The 19,643-nt window shown below is 35.3% G+C and overlaps 3 protein-coding genes across 8 annotated transcripts; 1 reads left to right on the top strand and 2 right to left on the bottom strand.

Moving 5' to 3' along the window:
- Positions 1 to 1,498: 1,498 nt before the first annotated feature.
- Positions 1,499 to 2,674, bottom strand: LOC132174555 (F-box protein At2g26160-like). The gene has a single exon (XM_059586193.1). It carries the CDS (start codon positions 2,672 to 2,674, stop codon positions 1,499 to 1,501), a length of 1,176 nt encoding a protein of 391 aa, XP_059442176.1.
- Positions 2,675 to 5,146: 2,472 nt separating this feature from the next.
- LOC132174914 (uncharacterized) lies at positions 5,147 to 9,604 on the top strand. 4 transcript variants are annotated; one of them, XM_059586666.1, is made up of 3 exons: positions 5,147 to 5,328; positions 7,875 to 9,072; positions 9,180 to 9,604. In XM_059586666.1, the coding sequence occupies exons 2-3, from the start codon at positions 7,927 to 7,929 to the stop codon at positions 9,261 to 9,263; spliced, it is 1,230 nt and encodes a 409-aa protein (XP_059442649.1). In that variant the 5' UTR covers positions 5,147 to 5,328; positions 7,875 to 7,926; the 3' UTR covers positions 9,264 to 9,604. The 4 variants fall into 4 exon arrangements, with proteins under 4 accessions (XP_059442649.1, XP_059442646.1, XP_059442648.1 ...); XM_059586663.1 differs by having other exon boundaries at positions 9,159 to 9,604; XM_059586665.1 differs by having other exon boundaries at positions 5,150 to 5,328; positions 9,171 to 9,604.
- A 1,251-nt stretch (positions 9,605 to 10,855) lies between these two features.
- On the bottom strand, positions 10,856 to 18,654 carry LOC132176722 (polyadenylate-binding protein-interacting protein 4). 3 transcript variants are annotated; one of them, XM_059589005.1, is made up of 13 exons: positions 18,254 to 18,654; positions 17,551 to 17,672; positions 17,323 to 17,474; positions 16,164 to 16,314; positions 15,519 to 15,550; positions 15,108 to 15,165; positions 14,990 to 15,020; positions 14,185 to 14,480; positions 13,521 to 13,775; positions 12,575 to 12,676; positions 12,390 to 12,440; positions 12,017 to 12,104; positions 10,856 to 11,398 (listed from the first exon to the last, which is right to left on the bottom strand). In XM_059589005.1, exons 1-13 carry the CDS (start codon positions 18,423 to 18,425, stop codon positions 11,226 to 11,228), a joined length of 1,683 nt encoding a protein of 560 aa, XP_059444988.1. In that variant the 5' UTR covers positions 18,426 to 18,654; the 3' UTR covers positions 10,856 to 11,225. The 3 variants fall into 3 exon arrangements, 2 of the variants coding, with proteins under 2 accessions (XP_059444988.1, XP_059444989.1); XM_059589006.1 differs by having other exon boundaries at positions 17,323 to 17,465; XR_009439586.1 differs by lacking the exon at positions 10,856 to 11,398 and having other exon boundaries at positions 12,019 to 12,104; positions 12,300 to 12,440.
- Between the last annotated feature and the right edge of the window lie 989 nt (positions 18,655 to 19,643).

The following is a 19,643-nucleotide window of genomic DNA, read 5'->3' as shown; positions in this document are numbered from 1 at the left end:
CCTAACCCACGTTAGTAACCGTTCCCATGATGATGCAAGGGATATTCGTAAGAGAAATGCTTGGTGCTAATAATTTGTCTATATTTATCTCATATTTTCTTACAAATTCAATAAATCAACCATTAAATTTGTGGGGTACACCATTGACTTATGTGTGATCCACATAATTCTACAAATCTAATGGTTGATTTATAAAGCAAGATTGAGAAAATATAGAAAAATATTGATACCAGACATTTTTATATTCGTAACATGGAGATCTTTAATGAAAGCGTAACGTGGACGGTTACGACTGCAATAAAATCTATTATAAAGAGTGGCTGACATTACAACATCCTATGAATTTTTTGGACTTTATTATTTTTTACTAGACTAAAGAGGTGCATATATAAGTGCCGTTATAACACCCTATTAATATATATCACAAGCAAAATTCTATACTAATATTAACTTATACTACCCTACCTGTTTTGTGAAAATGTTTAAAAAAGAATGGAAAAAAATATATAAATAAGAATTATTAAATAAAAAAAGAAAAGAAATATTATCGAAGAATTCGTTATATTCAAACCATTGTTAATTAGATTTCTGCAATCCTCCTGATTTAGACATCAAGTTTGAAAAAATAATAATAAAAGTTAAAATAATTAAATTAGAAGTGAGAAAGAGACTAGTGTGGCTAAAGTAAGTTTTGGACTAGAGATAAGGTTTTGATATTTTTAAAACTCTTAATTCAAAAGGCCAAATATACGTTCAAATAGTGTGGATTTGCAACAAATTTTTTATTTTTTATTTTGGAATTAAAAGCTTTCAAAACCAAGATGAAACTCTCCTATAATAAACAATGCAATTTCTCTCCTACATAAATACATATTATCAAGAATTTATTCCCCACTATAACTTTCTTTCCTTTTCAAAAAGAAATTTAAGATTTGGAGTAGAAGGAAATTCATGTGCATCTTATATGTTATTAAAAAAAAGGACACATGTCGCTTTTATAGACTAATTTGGAGGAAAACTCTGTCCAATCCAAAACACCCTAAATGGGCGGCTAGATTTTTTTTTTAAGGTGGGCGGCTAGGGTTTAGTTCTAGTAATTAAATTTTCATTTTTAAATAATGTGCTACAAGAATTAGGGTTGTTTGTGTTTTGCAATTTTAAAAAGTGGGATTTAAAAATAGTGATTTGATAACGCGATTTTCAAAAAAGTAATTTTATGCCATTTTGTTTAAAATTGCATTTTTTGTCTACGAAATCGCAATGTCAATCGGTGTTTTCAAATCATTTTTTGTTTATATTTTTAACAATTTAGTTTAAAATTTCATGAAAGAAAGACATGAACCAATAATAATAATAATAATAATAATTAAATAAATAAATAACATATGGAATGAAAAACTAGAATACAAGAAGAAAGACGAACGTGTGAAGCTTTGAAATCAAATTCATAGAATGCAATTCTTTTTAGTTCACCACTTAGCAAGCAAGCATTGAGGTACTATAACTTAAGAGAATAGGAGCGTTCTTCTGATGGTTTGCTTTTTAGGAGTTCCATCTGATCTGGTCCGATTGCCGGAAAATTGGTGTAAGACAACCATCGGTAGCGTAAACCAGTGTGACACTGAAACAAGCAAGGAAAGCGATGGATGGTTTTATTTGCCATGTGGTATACCCCAAAATCATCTCGGAGTCTTAGCATGTTGAAGAAGTCATCAAATAACGATACATCATCTGTGAAATAGATGCAATTACGACTGTATGCGGTAGATTCATCAGCTCGTATGCACACAGATTGGTTACGAGCCAAGAAAATTGCTGCATCACCCAAGCTCCTCATCTCATCCCACTTCATCTTCTCCCAATCCAATCTGTAAATCTTAAACTCCTTATGTGGGAAGAAACATCTATTAACCAGCAACAGATCCCCAGACAGCGATTCCACCAGATAGGAATATGCATGACAAAGAGCCTTGTGATTACCATCATAAATTTTTCCAGTTTGGATTTGTTTGGCACGAGGAACAGGACTCAACTCAAATTGTGTAAGGTTCCCCGAGTAGTCAATTGCACAGAATCCACCACACTTGTAGCCTATAATGTCAGTAACAAAACCAAAAGGAGTCTCAAAATCAAAAGGAGTATCAACGGGTGTCCACTCTTCATCACCTGGTTTCCAAAACATCAATTTTTCAACAAGAGATTGGCCCTCTAGAATAGCTAAAGCAATTGAACTTGGATTTGTGTGGTTAGATATTGATGAAATAAACTTGAGATTCCGGGAATTAGGAGAGTTCTCAAACATGAGCGTAGGGAGCCCGATCCGAGCCCTTGACAATGGATTGTAGAGACACAAATCGTGAGCGTGATTCTTGGATGTGGTGAAATCCATTGCCAGCCAACCATGCCAAGAGTGGATTCTTCTCGGCAACCTCGGAATTTTACAAAAGCTTGAGTCGCCGGTGAAAATATTGAACAACCATATGCAATCTATACCCTTTTCATCGTAGACAAGTAGGAGTGGAGGTGACGACGCTAACACCTTGTCCACAACCGACCGCCATGACCGACACACGTTGCGGTAGTTGTAAAGATTAACGGCATCGGTCGGCTGCCTCAAGATTATCTCTAGCAGCTCTTCCGGGAGCTCCGTCGACCAGGAGGAAATTGGAGCCATCAATTGTATTTGTACGTACGTAGAGAAGCAATTAATATTATGAAAATTTTGTACGTGATTAATTTAATTAACACACTCTGCAACTCTATTTATATAAATATATGGCACCAATTGTAATCGTGGTTGGACTAGTATTAATTAATAAATTCAGGCAAATTAATTAATCTTCTCCTTGTTGGACTATAATTACGTATTTACTATAGATTAGAATACTTAAATATATAGCCGAGCTTATCATTGAATTACAAACAAACAATAACTCTTAAAATATAAAAATTAAATACTAATAATGTACGTAATTAATTAATAAAACCTAAATAAATTAAACTAAAGATGCGATTATTTATTTTTCATCATACGTCATCACCAAGACTATTAACTTATGTACATTTATTTTAGAGGTAACTTCATTTTAGACTCTTGAATTACCATGCGATTTGAAAATACCCCCAATGTTCAAAACCTCTCAATTTGGATCTCTGAACTTTCAATTGCAGTCAGTTTGAACCATTTTGTTAAATTTTAAACGTTAAAAGTGAGACAATGATGTTTATTCCCCTCACCTTTTTTTTTATAAAATTCTAAATTTATCCTTAATTCCAAATAAAAAAAAATAGTTAAAAAAATGAAAATTATGGATATTTTGATCTTTTTAGGTATTGTCATTAGAAGTTAACGGCTAAATCTGACGGAGAGGTTCAAATTGATTGCAATTGAAAGTTTAGGGGTCCAAATTGAGAAGTTTTGAACATTGAGAGGATTTTCTCAAATCGCATGGTAATTCAGGAGTTTAAAGTAAAGTTACTCATTTATTTTATTACAACTTACAAGCAAAATTATCATACTGTTTGGACTAGGAGTAGTCATCAATCTCTTTTGTGCATTTCTTATTTATCGAATAAAAGAAAAAATATATCATATTTTTATTCCTCAATGTCCTAATCAACCCTGGGATGACATGCTTAATGTTATAATTAAACGATGTAAGACATATATTTTTTCTTCTTTTTTTTTTTTTTTAAAATACTTCACTTCATTCATAACAAAACAAATTAAAACACAACAAAAACTAAGTGGTTGGCACCTCAACAACAAACCCAAACATAAAGAGAGAGCTAAATCTGGAAAATGAAAAATCGGAACAACCGAACATGCAATGGACGCAATGATCCCAAAGAATCATAAACTATCCGGACCTCTATAACTTGGACAAAAGCCAAAAAAATTAGCTGCATAAAGCGGTAATAGCACCCAAATAGAGGATAGGCAAAAGCATGAACTACAAAAAAAACCATACATCTAACCTAAACCTTTGCTAGGATAGAACAACAACCATTGGAGAGTAGTTGAGGAGGAGAACAACACTGTAAAAAACATAACAGATTTAGTCTTCAAGTTTCCTGATTCAAACAGAAAAACTCTACAAATAGAAAACCAAAGACAGAAATAGAAAATAACATGTAGAACTCAAAAAACAGCAGCTGTTGTGGAGGGCCGGAAACTGTCTGGGGAAGAGGCGGAAGATGACTCCGGGGAGCAGGGAAATGGATTAGAAATGTTTATGATATTTTCAAGGATATCAGAAATGCAAATTAAATGATACTATTAACAGGCTGCACACACACACACACTGCAAAGCACACCTATGTCCTGTACACAAAGAAGCATTCAAAAAAGGAAGACACACTGTATAAATCATTGAGAAAATTTACTGGCTGGTTCCCGTTACTGCTGGACTTTTTTGGGTGACTCAAAGTATTGTTCTGATTGGTCATGACTGCCTCACTGCAGGTCAGCTGCAATCCAGTCAACTGCTTGAAACAAATCATTCATACCTGTCTTTATCGATCCCAACAGGTTGACCTTTTAAAACACCCAACTGCTTTTCATGTGGCAAAGAGTTCTATTTCTAGTAATTTTGTTTTCAAAATTACAATAATAAATGTAAGAGAATTTTTATATTGCTAATCTATTTCAATGAGTTTGTTGGGACAAATAATTATTTAGGGGCCGTTCAGTGGTCTCAAAGTAATTTTTTTGTAGTTAAGTAAATATTAGGGTTGGATTCGATTCATGTAATAAAAGTTCGTATGCTTAATTAGTATAAATTATCTTAAATTTTTTATAGTTTAACAGGACATGAAGGAGCGTTTGCAGTTCTTACTGTCTAGGCTCATCACGTCACTTTAACAAGTAGATATTATTATGGTCACGTCTAAATAGAGTAGCTACTATTTTTATTTCCACAACTTTTTTGCTTTATTATTAAAATGATTAATTAAATTATAATCATCTCGGCACCTACCCAAATTGGTCTATAATCTGGTCCTCACCTACGCTTCAGACTAACCTCACTTACCCTCAAATCAACTCCTGCCACTCATACGCTTTTATACACGTGGCAAACTTTCACTGCCCGGTTATGAACTCCTCCTAATAGCCCAGTCACGTTTATCACTCTTCACTCTCAACCACCGACCTCGCTCTCTCCGCCTGAGAGACAAGACAACAAAGCCAAAGGCCCAAAGACAAGGAAAAAAAAAAAAAACAGACAGCTTGAGCAAATATGGGACTTTACAAAGTGTTTCCTGAAAACAGTTGTGTCTGTTTGACCGAAACGTCAAAAAAACGCCACTGAAAACACTTCCCCAAAGGTGCGTCCTTTCACAATCCCTAGCTTTCTTCAGCTCAGCTCATCTTTTGCTCTGTAAATCGTACTTTTATCTTTATGTGTGTCTTTTGCGTGTTCTTTTCTCTGTGATCAAACCCTAAATTTCGAAACTTTTTGGGTTTTTGCTGAGATGGTGTTGTTGAGAAACAACGAATAGAAAGCTTGGTGTGTTTATTTGGGTGGGATTTTGGTGTTCTTGAGTTCTTAATGATGTAAGACTAAATTTCTTTTCTTTTCTTTTCTTCTCTTCTCAGCAACCAAACAGAGTCATAGGGTCCGTGTGAGTGGTTTATGAGCTTATTTAATTCTTGCATAAAATTGAAGGTCTTTTTTGGTTTTTTTTTTGTTTTGGGTTGCTTTTATAACTTTCTAATGCTTTATTTAATGTGTTTTGTGTTGACTTTTGGGGTTATATTCAAGTAAATAGGTACATACATGTGTTTGTGTGTGTAATTACACATGATATTCTTCCTTTTTTTTTTTTTTTTAATGAATTAGGTTTGCTTCATCTCTTACGGCTTCTCCCATCATAATTGTCATTAATTTGTTGATTTTGTGAAGTTATAGTCCTAATAATTCCATTTAAAGCACTCTTTCACTATTATTAGGAATTGGGCATTTGAGCCAATTAGTTCATGGTTTATAATTTAGTTTAGCTCAAGTGGTCAAATAGTTGCGTTATTAATGCTTGGATGCTGCTCAAACTGTGTGTTTATACTGCAAAAAAGGTTTCCTTTGTTAGCCTGCAAGGGTGGCAATTTTTTTTTTTTTTTTTTGAATATTTATCCCTTTTCCATGAATATTTGCAAAGAAGAATTGACGATCATCCTTGCATGATGTGAACATGTACGCTTCTTAGGAGCTCGAAGCATTGTTGGGTAAAAGAGACGCTTCTTGGTTGAGGCTTTGTTTTTATTTCCCATTGAATGGATGTTTCAAACAATTTATACCTACCAGGAAGGAAAAGAAGTTATAAAGAAATCTGTGCTGTATAGTGTTTCAGATTTCATAGACTATTTAAGTCAGTGGCATACCAATCGCCGTATGTGCAGCTGGGAGTTATGCTTTGTTATTCTACTTAATGTGTAGTTTTGATTATGTTGTATCTGCACCATATGAGAATAAGGCTTCTTTCCATTTATGGTATACTCTTTGTGTACGAGGGCTTTGCCCTTTTCCTTCAATAATATTATTAGTATTCATAAAAAAAAAAAAAAGAAAAAAAAAAAAGGCTTCTTTCTGTTTATTATTTGATAATCTTTGCAACATATAGCAAACCATCAGAAAATTAGTTCCTATATGTCATTGGTATGGAGCATAATGTTAGCTGTTTTTGTGGTACAGAAGCTTCAATTCAATTGTTGCATTTGTATTTAATGGTGCCTTGTGAGATTTCTGGAAATATAGAAATGTAAAATTCCAACACCTATTTCCTTTTCCAACATCAACCAATGGTTGCAGCGAATGTGTAATTTTGGTTAGTTGGTCTTCATTGCTTCCATTCAATTTTTCCCTCTTTGGGATCAAAGTCAATAAAACAATTGAACCTGTTGGTAATTGCTAATATAAGTTTCCATTCTTCTTCCATAAATCAGTGCGTTGCCCACTTGCTTGTATTATCATCTTTTGCCCTGGTTACATAAACACTGAAGTGGTTTGGTACACAACCAGCACCTGACCAGTGTAATCAGCGCTCATGTCCTACTGTGCTTTATCTTCATTTGTTACATTACAACTTGCAAAACTTTAACTTGTTACATTAATTTATCATCATTGCCAAATTTGACATTGGATGTTTGGACCTGACATGGTTGTTGAGATAGGAGGGTCATTTATCTCCTAAAGTGGGACTAATGTGTTGTAATTGGAGAGAACATATGGAAAAGGGAATGCTAAAATTCATGGTGAACTTCTGGAACTTTACATTGAATTCATCAACATTTCTTACCATGGTTGGAGGATAAAATGCTGATTATGAAATCCAGTCCTAGTTTGGGTTCAGCATATATGGTTATGCTTACTTTATAATCTTTATATCATGAGATTAAGTGATCAAAGGCTTTCCTTTTGGAGGCTGGAGACTTTTTTTGCTTCTAACGTTCTATAGGTCTATCCGCTTTTATCAGTGAATGAGCTAAAATGTCTAATAATAAACTGACCTGCTGTGTTCCGCTGGTTTTATCAATAACCGTAAGGAAGCTAAATGTAACAATATAGAAGCAGGTGAAACAACAATGGCTACTTTTGTTGCTTGGAAATATATATCTGCATAAAATCTATTAATAATAGCTACCTTTTGTTGTTTGGAATATATATATATATATATATATATATATATATATATATACTAGTAACTGTATTCTTAAAACAATTAGTTATTGATTGAATTCAAGTATATAGGTAATTCTTTAAGATTATAATATATGGAGCTTGGAGCACATAGCAGTAAGAAATTGTTAGCTTGCTGAATGTGTATTAGAGAAAAGGATGCATGGCATCAGATTATTACCATCTGGCAATTGGCTGCAGGGAGGGAAGAAAAGGGCAATAAAATTTTGCAAGAGAAATAGAGATACTGAAGATGAACCAAAATTACCAAGGGAGCAACCCTGATGGTTCGGCAGATGTCCCTGTGAAGCGCAAAAGAGGTCGCCCGCGTAAGTATCCCAAACTAGATCTTGAGGAGAAAGCTCGTATCCCAAAGGATCAGAATTTAAACCGTAGGGAGAGTCATCGTGTCCCTCCAGGATTTGAAGGGGCCAATGGAAATCAGCCCCGTCAAGTTGATTCAATTGATAATGCAAATGATGGCATGGCGGGCCAGGTTGTTTCTGGTGTCATTGAAGCAGCATTTGACGCAGGATATTTGCTGAGTGTTAGAGTTGGCAACTCTGACACCACTTTGAGGGGTGTTGTCTTCAAGCCTGGACATTACGTCCCTGTTTCAGCTGAGAATGATATAGCCCCTGAAATGCAAATGATCAGGCGAAATGAGGTTCCCTTCTCAGCAGAAAATTATACCCAGGGGCATGGCTATAACCCTCGATCCAGAGAGAGGGAGCAGAATTTTAATTCCCATAGGAATGGAACTCACTCATTGAATGAAGTACCGATCGTCAACCAGTGTGTACCTAAGTCTGCTAACCTTGTGGCTTCGAAAGGCAAACAGGTGCCTTCCGTTGCGGCTCAAACCGCTCGCCCTGTAATCCCGAAGGGCAATGTAGTGCCTGTTGTACTCAAACCTGTTAATGGGATAGCACTTGCCAACCAACCATCTCCATATGCTATCCAAGCTGCTCATTTGGTAGCCTCGAAAAGCAACAAGGTTGTTAGAGGTGCTCAATCATCAGATGGTTCAATAGTCAACAACCAGGTGCCAGCAGTCGAAAACCAAGCACCTCCTCCTCAACCTCAAGCCAGCCACCAGTTTACAGCAAAAGACTCGCAAAGTGATAATGTTCCTTTCACTCGACCACCAGAAGAGGTCAGCAAGAAAATTCAAGCTCCTTCAGATTCAGCAAAGACAGGAATAGACGGTAGCACATTAGCCGGTAAAACGTCAGTCAAAGGTTCTGGCCATAGGCTGGTAGATGGAGTTGATGATATAGATCAGCCCCTCTTAATTGAGCCCCTGCAGTCTGTACAGCCTGATCTGCGTACCCAACCCGACCCTGCTGCAAAACCTTTTGAGAATAATATAACTGGAAAAATGACGGAGCTGTTGCAGGTAAAAATGAAGCTTCAATTGGAATGTATTTTAACTTTAAGCAGTTTACTTGTACCTAAATATTCAAGACATTACATGATGTCCAGCGCTTCGAAAAGGTTTTGCAGGAAAGCACAATGGAGAACCAGGTGCCTCAGGCTGAAGAGTCAGCAACAGCTTCTGTGCTGAAGTTAGAAGAGCCCAGAAACTGATCTTGGAGATACAGAAACTGGTCATCCAGAGAGACAATCCTAAGCATCAAGTGTCTGATAAATAGAACCCGCTTTGGCCTGGTATTTTTTTACCTGCAATTGACATAAGTCCCAGAACTGGCCGGAATCAGTCAATCCTGGAGAGGTAGGAGGCTGCGGAGGATCCATATTTGGTTAAACCTTCAGGATCTGACCTTGTTACTTAGACTTTATGCCTTTTGTCAGTTTGTAGTTTTAAAGTCCTCCTAGCTTATAGTGTTTATAATTTATTCAGATTGGAGGAGTAGCTTGATGTTGGATACCTGTACTGCTTATATGCTTACATCAGTTTTGTTCAAGTATATACCTTAATGTTCATAATCAAAGCTCCTGTTGCAGGCATTTGGAGCTTTCTTAGAACATCCTGTTGGGGAGCACATATTTAGTTAAATGTGTACGGTCAGCATCTACATCCTCTCACTCAGTTCAAACGAAAATAAAGAAAGTTTCAAAAATCCACATTGGAGTTTACCATGCAATTTGAAATTCACTTGGAGTAGTTAACTTGTTGACACGTGTCATTAAATTAAATGATTTTCACATGCATTTTTAATAGATAATGTGATTTCATATACATTTTTAAAGATACATATGAGAGGTTTTCAAGTAATGTTAGAAGTCTATCTTATGTCACTCTAAAATTAATGTGGTTTCTAAAATCACTACTGGGCTTATGATTGGAATTTTGATCGAATGGTGATTTTAAAAGTCACTTCATTCTTGGAGTGACAAGAGAGTAACTTTTAAAATTACTCGAGAACCACATGCTTTTAAGGACGTATATGTCAATTTAATTGACGTGTTTGGAAGAATTTTTTCTAACCTAATTTGGACAAAGGTTTCCTGCTAATGAGAATTCCTCTGGTAGCTATTATATACTTTATGGTATCCTTATTCCTTATTATCTGATTACCTCCAAGACAAGCGAAGCAAATGAAATGTTTGCAGTTATTTACAGATATGTGTAATAGAGAAAGAACTAAATCTTCATCCAACGGATTGGAAGAAAGTTTTCATCCAAACTGCAATGTAGGAGTCGTATGAAATAGCCTTTCTATGACTTTGTGTTATTAATCATCAGATAGCCACGGAAATCAAGTAAGCATGCATTTACTAGGGGAAGATGTGAGGTTTAGGAGTGGCTGTAATCCAAGACTGGCAATTCTTGACACAAACTGCAAACTTGATACGAAATTTGATAGTTGAGTTAAAAAAATTTGACTCATTTAATTATATAGGTCAACTATATATACTTCGACATGCGCCAAACCTGATATGCAACATTTGAGCCCTAGAGTTAGCAATTTTTAAAACAACTCGCAAACCCGTAACAAACCCAACACAATTAGTAAGTTAGGATTGAAAAGTCTGACTCTAAATAGTTTAATTAAATGAGTTTACTTATAAACTTATTTATATTTATGTCTTGAAATTCTCGGCACTTAAATCCAACATGCAAATACGAATTGCTGACCAAAGCCATCAATGGATTGTGTCTAAGGCGAGAATGCACAAACAATGAAGAAAGCAAGCACAATTTGTAAGCTGTACGGGAAAAAGAATGCATAGATGCCTACTTTTATTGATTAACACATGCATGCTTTCTTTTTGCTATTTGAGCAGAGTCTGGAACTCGGTTTCTCAAATGAATCTTGAAACATCACGACGATCTTTCAAACATAGTTATATGGGTAGTAAAAGCTTCACCCATGTAGCAGGTCTTCCAGAGAGGACCCCTTCAATACAAGGATCTCCTCTTTTACATGTATACTCAAATATCTGTAAGTTGTAACTCGATGCTGCTAGACACCACTCTTCTCGAACCAAAATTTTGTGCCAAAATTTACCAAAACTTCTATAATAAAAAAGAAAGAACCAATGGAAACAAACCCTTGTTGAGATGATTAAATAAGGAAAATGTATTCATGAAAACTTAGTGCTGGAGAGACCATTAGCCACTGGAACTGGAATTGCCCGATTTGCAGGGAAGGGAGATTGCAAAAGTGGGATGTGGCTTGGCACTGCAAAAGGTTGCTGTCCACTAGCTATGAAAGGTGGAGGCGCAGAGACATGCAAAGCTTGGCTTGGTACAATTCCTGCATTTTGAAAAAAGAAAGATGCTTCAGTGAAAAATTACATGCAGTAAATTTCAGAACAAGGTTATTGGACTTGGAACATGAAAACAAGTCCTAGCCTAATGGATCTGGCTTAGGTGCTGTAAAAAAACTTTTTAACGGTCAAAATTTTATTTGAATTATCATGTATCAAAAAACTAAACTTTCAATAGCCACTTTCATACTTTAACTGCTAACCCGACCACTACACCTTTCAACATAAACATTAATGATTTTATATCCAGACACTGAACCTTCCCCGGTCACACATATCCAAAAATCTAAATCAGTTAAAGATGTAAAATTTGCAAAAGGTAGTACTTGTCCCTCCCCACTCCTCATTTCATAAGTGTTGGTTTGTTCCATTACAATTTTACATTAATGATGTGACTGTAATTTCTTTCCACAGTGACCAGCTGAGCTGTCAGCTCTTTATGTGCAATCAAAATAACAGATAAATCACATTTCATTTACAAATGCAACCATATAGAGGTTGGAAATTTAAGCATTAATAGTTAAATGTAATGATAATAATGATACCCACAATAGTTTGTTCAATAATAAAGATATTCATCATGGACATAATAGCCTTCAGTTTACCTTGCTGCTTTGGAAATTGGACCGGATGCGGAGTCAACAGAGGACGTGCAGATGCCGGTGAGATGGCTGATGCACCCTGAACTATCTCCTTCAATATGAAAAAATAGGGTGATTAAGTAATCGGTTGAAAGATGGTATGAAGTTTAAATATTGAATCCGGATACAAAACATAAGCAAGAATAAAATGGTAAAGAAAGAGACAAAAGTTGACGAACTCACAATTACCGGGAAAAAAAAGGAGACAATAATTTAAATAAGAGAAATTAATAAGACAAACTCTTACAAACACCAGCACTACTTTTGTCCAATTGAAGAACATCCATGTTAATCATTAACAATGCCATCAAGGCATGTTGGTGGCACCATATCTTACATGAGTAACTGGATGGACGTAGACAAGTTGACCCAATCGTCCAACCATAACCTGGAGAGAGAGAGAGAGAGAGCAGCAACTAATAATCAACAAAAAGAATCAAAATGTCTCCTAATCCAATTGTACCAAGTTACATACTGTAAAATCACTGCAAAGATGACAAATAAAATCATTCTACAACTTACAGCTTGAGAATTTGGATGCATATACGCAGTTCCAGCCTGAATAGGATTATACGGCCCAGTATAGCGAAGGGGCTGTGTCCTGCTTCCCATAGGTCCAATAATCTATAGCCAGAACAGAAAAAGTCAGCAAAAACCAACACCTAAGCAATATATATTCTCTCTTATATATCCTAACACTACCCAGCACATGGACACTGGACATGATAATCCACAAGATGTATGTACAGATAGAGTTACAAACAAACTCAATAAAAAAATTTTGCCAATTGGTAAACTTGAATAAAGAGTCATGATAAAGAACAAAAGTCTTATAACTGATGGAACAGTTGGGTTAACTGAAACTAACTTCAGCTGTAAACTCAATGCTTAGATACAACAGCTTCACAACATTCTTAAGTAACCAAACAAGTTCCCGTATTTTAAATAGAATGATTCTCTGATTCTAAACAGATGAGTCGTTCCGATAACTTTTAGCTGATCTAGATTGGGCTAGTTCAACAAATATAAAGCATTCAAGGGAAATGTTTGCTTGGCTTATACAGCCAGAGAAGAGGATAAAGTTCTACTGCATATATAAAGAAGTGATTATGCTAAAAAAAAAATTAAAAAATTAAAAAATTGAAAATTAAAAATTAAAAATAAAAACAGAAAATGTTCCCTTGGGTTATGAAACCAGAGTCCATATAAATATTAAAAGCAATTTATATTAAAAAACCAAAAATTGTTTCCTTGGCTTATGAAACCAGAAAAGAGGAGAAAAATCTTCCACATAGTAAATATTAGAAATGATTACATTCAAAGCATGGACTTCATTTGCTGGTTGTAAGTTAAAGAAAACGGGTGGTAATGGCTTAAAAGCCTATAATCTGAGCCTTAAATATATCTATGAACTTACAAGTCAATAACATGTAAGAACAAGAACTCAACAACACCTAATAATACATACCGGTTGGGAAAACTGAGAACTGCTGACACCATTTCCAGCTGTAAAATTACCATATGGGACAAACTTAATAGGCACGGATGAACGCGATGCAAAAGGGCTGAATTCAATTTCTGGTTGAACAGCAGCAACAGGCACCGCAGGCGAGTTATTTGGAATGTAACTCATGTTTGCAACAGTTGGCACTGAAGGAGTTGCTGATATAGGCTTTGCAAGGGATGGAGAAAAGATTTTTGCCCCTGGGTTGAGCTTGAATTCCTAGAAGAAAATAATGCAAAGGAAAATTAACTTCTTACAAAAACTTATGCTACGGTACTTTTTACTTCCTATGAATATTTTAAGCCATCAAGTTAGTTGTGTTAATTCCGGTCATTGAAATAACCAACTGGTAAATGAAGCCGTTGCTCCTAAAAAAATACATAGTAATAATAATTGGTATTCAATGGTTCTCAAGTAATAGGCCAGTGATTCCATCGATGATGCTTCAAAGATACTACTCTAACAATGTTTTTATAATGAAATGATAAGGTTATTGGTGACCTAATTAATGATTCAAAAATTAGATAGTCAAGACAGGCACCACTAGAATTCGTAAGACCAGATAAATGGAACCAAACATAACAATTCAAGTTAATTCGAACATGATTGTTCCAGATATATGAATTACCTTAGAGCTTCTATTAGATTCTGGATTTTGTGGAGGGACCATTTCAGTGGATGTTGTTGATGAACTAAGACTTGACTCTGAGGTGAGATCCATGATTGGATTGGGAGAAGTTGAAAGACCTGGAGAAACAGCATCAGATGAAGAAGTGTCTGCTGAAGAGGGCCTTTCACAGTATTGGTTGTCTGGTTTAACGGGACGAGCAGCAGGATCACTGGATGCTTCATTTGGCAAGAGCTGCGCTGTCATCTTTGCATGCCTATTCTCAACAGGTTTTACTTGGGTAATGCTGGTATCCACTGCATTGAAAGTATTAAACAATATAATCAGGCACAGAGAACTAGAAAAAATAAAAGCATCTTCAGGATAACTTCAGTCATAAAGGCAAGATGACAACTATTATCTGCCAATAGCCTATTCATAGAGACTGCCACTTGCAAGGGAAACCATCAAAAAGATGCATCTCAGTATAGAAAGTGTTACATTTGAAGAAATGACAAGACAAAAAGAAGGCTTTTTCCCAAAGTTCTATTAGTGATTGATACTGTGTGGATAATATGTCAAAAATGTGCTTAATGGTGCCAATTCTGTAATATCGGGTTAATGTAATGGCAGGCCTCAAAACCAAAATATGCATTGTCGATACTAGTATTTCCTCTAGTATACTATGAACTGGTTACTGAGATGTAACTGCTAATATTGAGAAACATCCCCTACGACAACAAGGCATGTGATTTCTATTTAGAAGTGCCTCAGAATCCCAGATCATTTTAATCCTGGCAAAGAGTACAATGGATATTGAATTTACAGCTTGAAGTAGACCCGTGAGCTTCATCTGCCTGCACCAAAAAAAAAAAAAAACACTGGTGAGTAATGAAAAAACATGGTAAATTTCTATTTTCCTGAAATCCATAATCTGAACATACACTTTCTTCCATATGAAGCTCAATCTTATCTTTGCAAATATCCCGTTCACCTTGTGACCTGTCATATCCAGCCTGTCGGTCAGAAAAGCAATTTAAACAGATCTGAGGATGACAAAGAAATATAAAGACAATTAAATAAGGAGAAAGTATTGTAAAGCACCATAACACTTTCAACAAGCAATCTAATACAATGGCCACAAATGTGTCCATGTCTATCAAAACTGTGAAATTGGCACATAGATCTATAGTTTATTTTCATTGCAGAATAGACAGTTATAGAAGATTATCCAATATACATGCACCCAAGGTGCTAGTGCTAAGGGACAGCAACTAGGACCCAACTTTTAGGCAGTCACCAAAATACCATTCCCAAGAATTAAATAAACTCAAAAAGAAGTTGGTTAGACATACCTCCCATATGATGCACCAGAAGCTTCTTCAACCTACATCAAGAAGAAATCAGGTGAGAAAAAGAAAAGAAAGTTAAAACTGACAGATGCATAACAAAGTTTTTCAAATAAGGTACATCTTACAAAGTTACATAACACACACCCACACGTTATGGCTGTGCGTCCTATACTACCAAAACATACCAAAACGCATTCCATCACTAATAGCTTTGAAGATGTTTTAAACCATAAATCAGTTGATTGTTGAGGATGTTGTTGAGGAGCATGAAAAAAATGAGGCATAACTTTTTTTGTTCATAAAAAGCATAACCCATTTATACAATAAATACACAAGAGAAGTCACCTAACTAGCATAGGCAAAAAGAACCAAAAAAATCATGATAACTAATCATCAAAAAGAAACGTAAGCAGCTGTCCAATGATACAAAGTGTTAAAAAATAAATACTTAATCTCCTATAAAATCCTCTCGCGGTCCTCGTAACTAAAAAAAGTAGGCAAAACTTACCAGATATTTAACATTGTTCGCACATTTTTTGACACGCAAGTGTCGAGACATTAATATATGACTGCTAATGTATAGGACACATCATGTGCCCGCGCGCGAGCAAGCACACACACACGCAGAGAGAGAGAGAGAGAGAGCACCTTTGCTGAACTTATCCCATCTGTTTTCCCATTTTCAACTTCTAAGGCATTCCCAATCTGATTTGTAGATGATTTTCTCTCATCATGCTTCCTTCCAGATATTTTGGGTATAAAACCATGAGAAAAGCCATTCTCTGCTTGGACTGAACTCCTGCTTTGATATGTGATAATAAGTACATAATTGAACTCCTACAAACTTATAAAAAAAAGTAACCCCTACCACAAACTGAAGAGATGTAGTCACGAAATAGAATATTTTTACCAGTTTTCTTTATTAAAATGATAAATTTTAGGAGCGAAACAACTCATCACAAAGGATCACTAGATGAGGGGACAAATTCCTCTCTTCACAATTACAAACATGATCACAGTCAAGCTTTCTAAGTGAATTATAAACTTGTTAGTATTTCTTCACACATGCAAGCACTCAAATATAGCCTAAGGTGATTTAATAATGTCAACTTAACCTCTTGCTTTTGCCCAAGAAACCAAATATTTGGAAAACCTCTACAGACTAAACATGTCCAAAAAGCACAAAACCCTGCTTAGTTTGAGATTTGAACCTTTGGTCCCAAATTCCCAATAGAAAAAGAGTAACCAGTTTACAGTGCATAAGAGTGCCAGGGTAACTCTTCCTCATCCAAGATTTGAACCTTTGACCATTAGGCTAATTGGCTTATAGAGCACTATACAAAAAATGGCTTTCCCATGAACATGGTAAATTTGAGGATAAAGACAGTAAAAAAAAGGAGAGTTTCGAACATACTCTGCAGTCAACCTTGGCATACACTGAAAAAAATAAACAACATTTTGCACATCTTTTCCATGGAAAAGCAGAAGAGGAAATACTCATACAAAATTTCCTCACCATCTCACTGCATGATTGCTAACAAACAATCCTCTGAGATTGGGCTATAAGCTCTAAGAGCCCATCAATAGAGACAAATGCCTTATTAGATATGGACTGCTAGTTTTTAACGTTAGCTCTGAACTTAACCATAAATTCCAGCAACATACATCTTCTTGGTTGATTCAATTTTATGTCCAAACTGCCTTCACATTTACACGTTTCTTGTTCTTCTTTTATTGATAAGTAAATGTCAAAACAGAGTGATCCTTAACCAAGATTTCTGTCCACGAAAATCTAATATGAGAATACCTTGTCTGATTGATTTTCTTTTTATGGATGGCATACTTTGTAGATTTATTTGCCTCACTCGCCGGATGCTCAGAAGGTACAATCCCCACAACTGCTTCTGTACAATCACCAGCCATATTTCCAGCAACACCATCAACTGAAAGCTGAACTCCCTACATAAAATTGTCTCATTCACACACACTTTTTTCTTCGTGACATAAAATAGAAGAAATCTAAATATTAACGTACCGTTGCAACAACTTGAACTAGATCACCTGAGAAAATTACTAGCGTATCTATGACCACACCATTTCCTACATTTGATTTACTTTTTCCCTTCTTAGTCATCGTCACATTCTTCAGGACAATACCTAAACAAGACAAGAACCAATTTGGTAAATATAGCTCACATAATACATAAAGTAAAAAAGAACACTTGATGCCCATTTGGTTGTGGTGTAAATTATACTGCAGAAAACATAAGTCCAATCGTTTGCTTTGTGTTGATTTAGATTTCGGATCCGGAAAATACATGTGTCACCTCGACTAAGCCATGTAGTTCTTATTTGTAGTAGGATTTCCAAAATCTGATAAATAAAATATCTCATAGTCAGATTGCTAATGTTCTTTACTTTTTCTACATTCTAAAAGAGGGAGGGGAATCAAGCTTACTTTGTCACTGTCTTGCCTTTGGGAAAAGGAAAACATAAACAAAAAATTCAATTCCTCAATTTGATTTCCACTTTTAAGGGGGAAAAGAATGAAGTAATATAGTAATCCCCGATCAAATTCCAGACTCAAATCAAGACGAACCAGGGCCACCATAACTCCTCAAGAACATCAAAACCCAGATACAATTTCGCAGAACAATCAAAACCCAGAAAAGACTCCGACCAATTCAACAAAAATCCCGAAACCCAATGGAAATAAGAGCAAAGCATATACAACATACCGTATTCGTCTTCTACAGATGCAGTGTGGAAGATTCCAGAGTAAACCGAACCGTCCTTGACGTGCACGTCAACTGGGAGGCCAATGATGCACAGAGTGGCGAAAATCAAAGCCTCGCTCAAAGAAGAAGAAGAGGCCTCTTCGTTTAGGAACTCTCTGTTTCTGCAACCCATGTTGTTCTCTGTTTTTTGCTGATTCAATTTCCTCTGTTTCTTCCTTAGCTTTCTCTCCCTTCTAGAATTTCCTTTCTGTATGTACCCTACAGTATGATTTCGAGGCTAATGGTGGGGAGAGATCTGAAGCTGCAATGGTGGGCTGCTTTGTTGGGCTTTCCAGACAATGTGAGGGAATTGGAAAAGTCATGAAAAAAGGAAATTAAAATGAATTTTTTGCGTGCGTAAAAGTCTGTCTCTCTCAGTCTCTGTTTTTAGGAAGAACCTTATTTGTGTGTGTATATATATATATATTTCCTTGAAAATAATTACTATTATTTTATTATTTATGTTTTTCTTCTTGACAGTAGTAATAGTTTTCAACTAATTTATCTTCTTTAAAAAAATAAAATAAAAAATAAAAAAACTAATTTATCTTTTTACTTACCTTTTCTTGGTCTTTTTGAGAATGACAACAAATTACAAATATTATTCATTTTAACAAACCTATCTAATCTAATATCTAATATCTATATCTATATTTTTATATATATTTATATTCTTATTTGATCAACTCTTTTAAAGCACTCTTAAAACACCATCTCCATTCTTCTAGTGATATGCAGATAAACAATTTTAAGTTTAATGTTGTATATATTGCTCCAGAGTTAATATATATAGTACCACGTTATTTAAAATTTTAAATCACCAAATTCTTCTCCATTTTAAGTGGATCTTAATCCAATTTCCAAATATTAAGATCCAAAAATAGATACATGATTGTTTACAATTAACTACCCGCAATTCGAGCAGTTCCACGTAAAAAAACAAATTATAAGGCATATTTGCTTCAAACAGCTTGAGGTGTGAGCTCGCCTGTTCCGGAGAAGTGGGCATAGTAGTTTCTCAATTTGAACAATAAGGGATCCCATCCTCTAAGTATACAGTTTGAGAGTGAGAAAGATAGAGCACCCAAGCAAGCCCTAATCACTTAGGAAAACCGAGGCTAAAATAGCAACAAAGTGGCTTGGGGGATTTCAATATCTTCTCCAAATATTTTTGTTTGTTCGAAAAAGTACACACCTCCCCCGAACTATAACATAATTTACAATATCTCTTTAAATTTATAATTAAAACAATGTTTCTCCAAACTATCAATAAATTGTAATGTACTTATTTTGTCATGCAAAAAGACAAAAATACCCTTAAATTCTTTTGATAAGACAAAAATATTTGAAA

The sequence above is a fragment of the Corylus avellana genome, chromosome ca3 (assembly GCF_901000735.1).
Source record: "Corylus avellana chromosome ca3, CavTom2PMs-1.0".
NCBI lineage: Eukaryota > Viridiplantae > Streptophyta > Magnoliopsida > Fagales > Betulaceae > Corylus > Corylus avellana.
Note: the sequence above shows the minus strand (reverse complement) of the source record. Positions and strands in the feature narration are given on the sequence as shown.

Coding starts and splice junctions, on each gene's coding strand:
- LOC132174555 (XM_059586193.1), bottom strand. CDS start 2,674: ATGGCTCCAATTTCCTCCTGGTCGACGGAGCTCCCGGAAGAGCTGCTA.
- LOC132174914 (XM_059586663.1), top strand. CDS start 7,927: ATGAACCAAAATTACCAAGGGAGCAACCCTGATGGTTCGGCAGATGTC. Junction 9,073..9,158: donor AAATGACGGAGCTGTTGCAG/GTAAAAATGAAG, acceptor CATGATGTCCAG/CGCTTCGAAAAGGTTTTGCA.
- LOC132176722 (XM_059589005.1), bottom strand. CDS start 18,425: ATGGGTTGCAGAAACAGAGAGTTCCTAAACGAAGAGGCCTCTTCTTCT. Junction 17,475..17,550: donor TAGTTCAAGTTGTTGCAACG/GTACGTTAATAT, acceptor AATTTTATGTAG/GGAGTTCAGCTTTCAGTTGA. Junction 15,021..15,107: donor AGCTTCATATGGAAGAAAGT/GTATGTTCAGAT, acceptor TTTTTGGTGCAG/GCAGATGAAGCTCACGGGTC.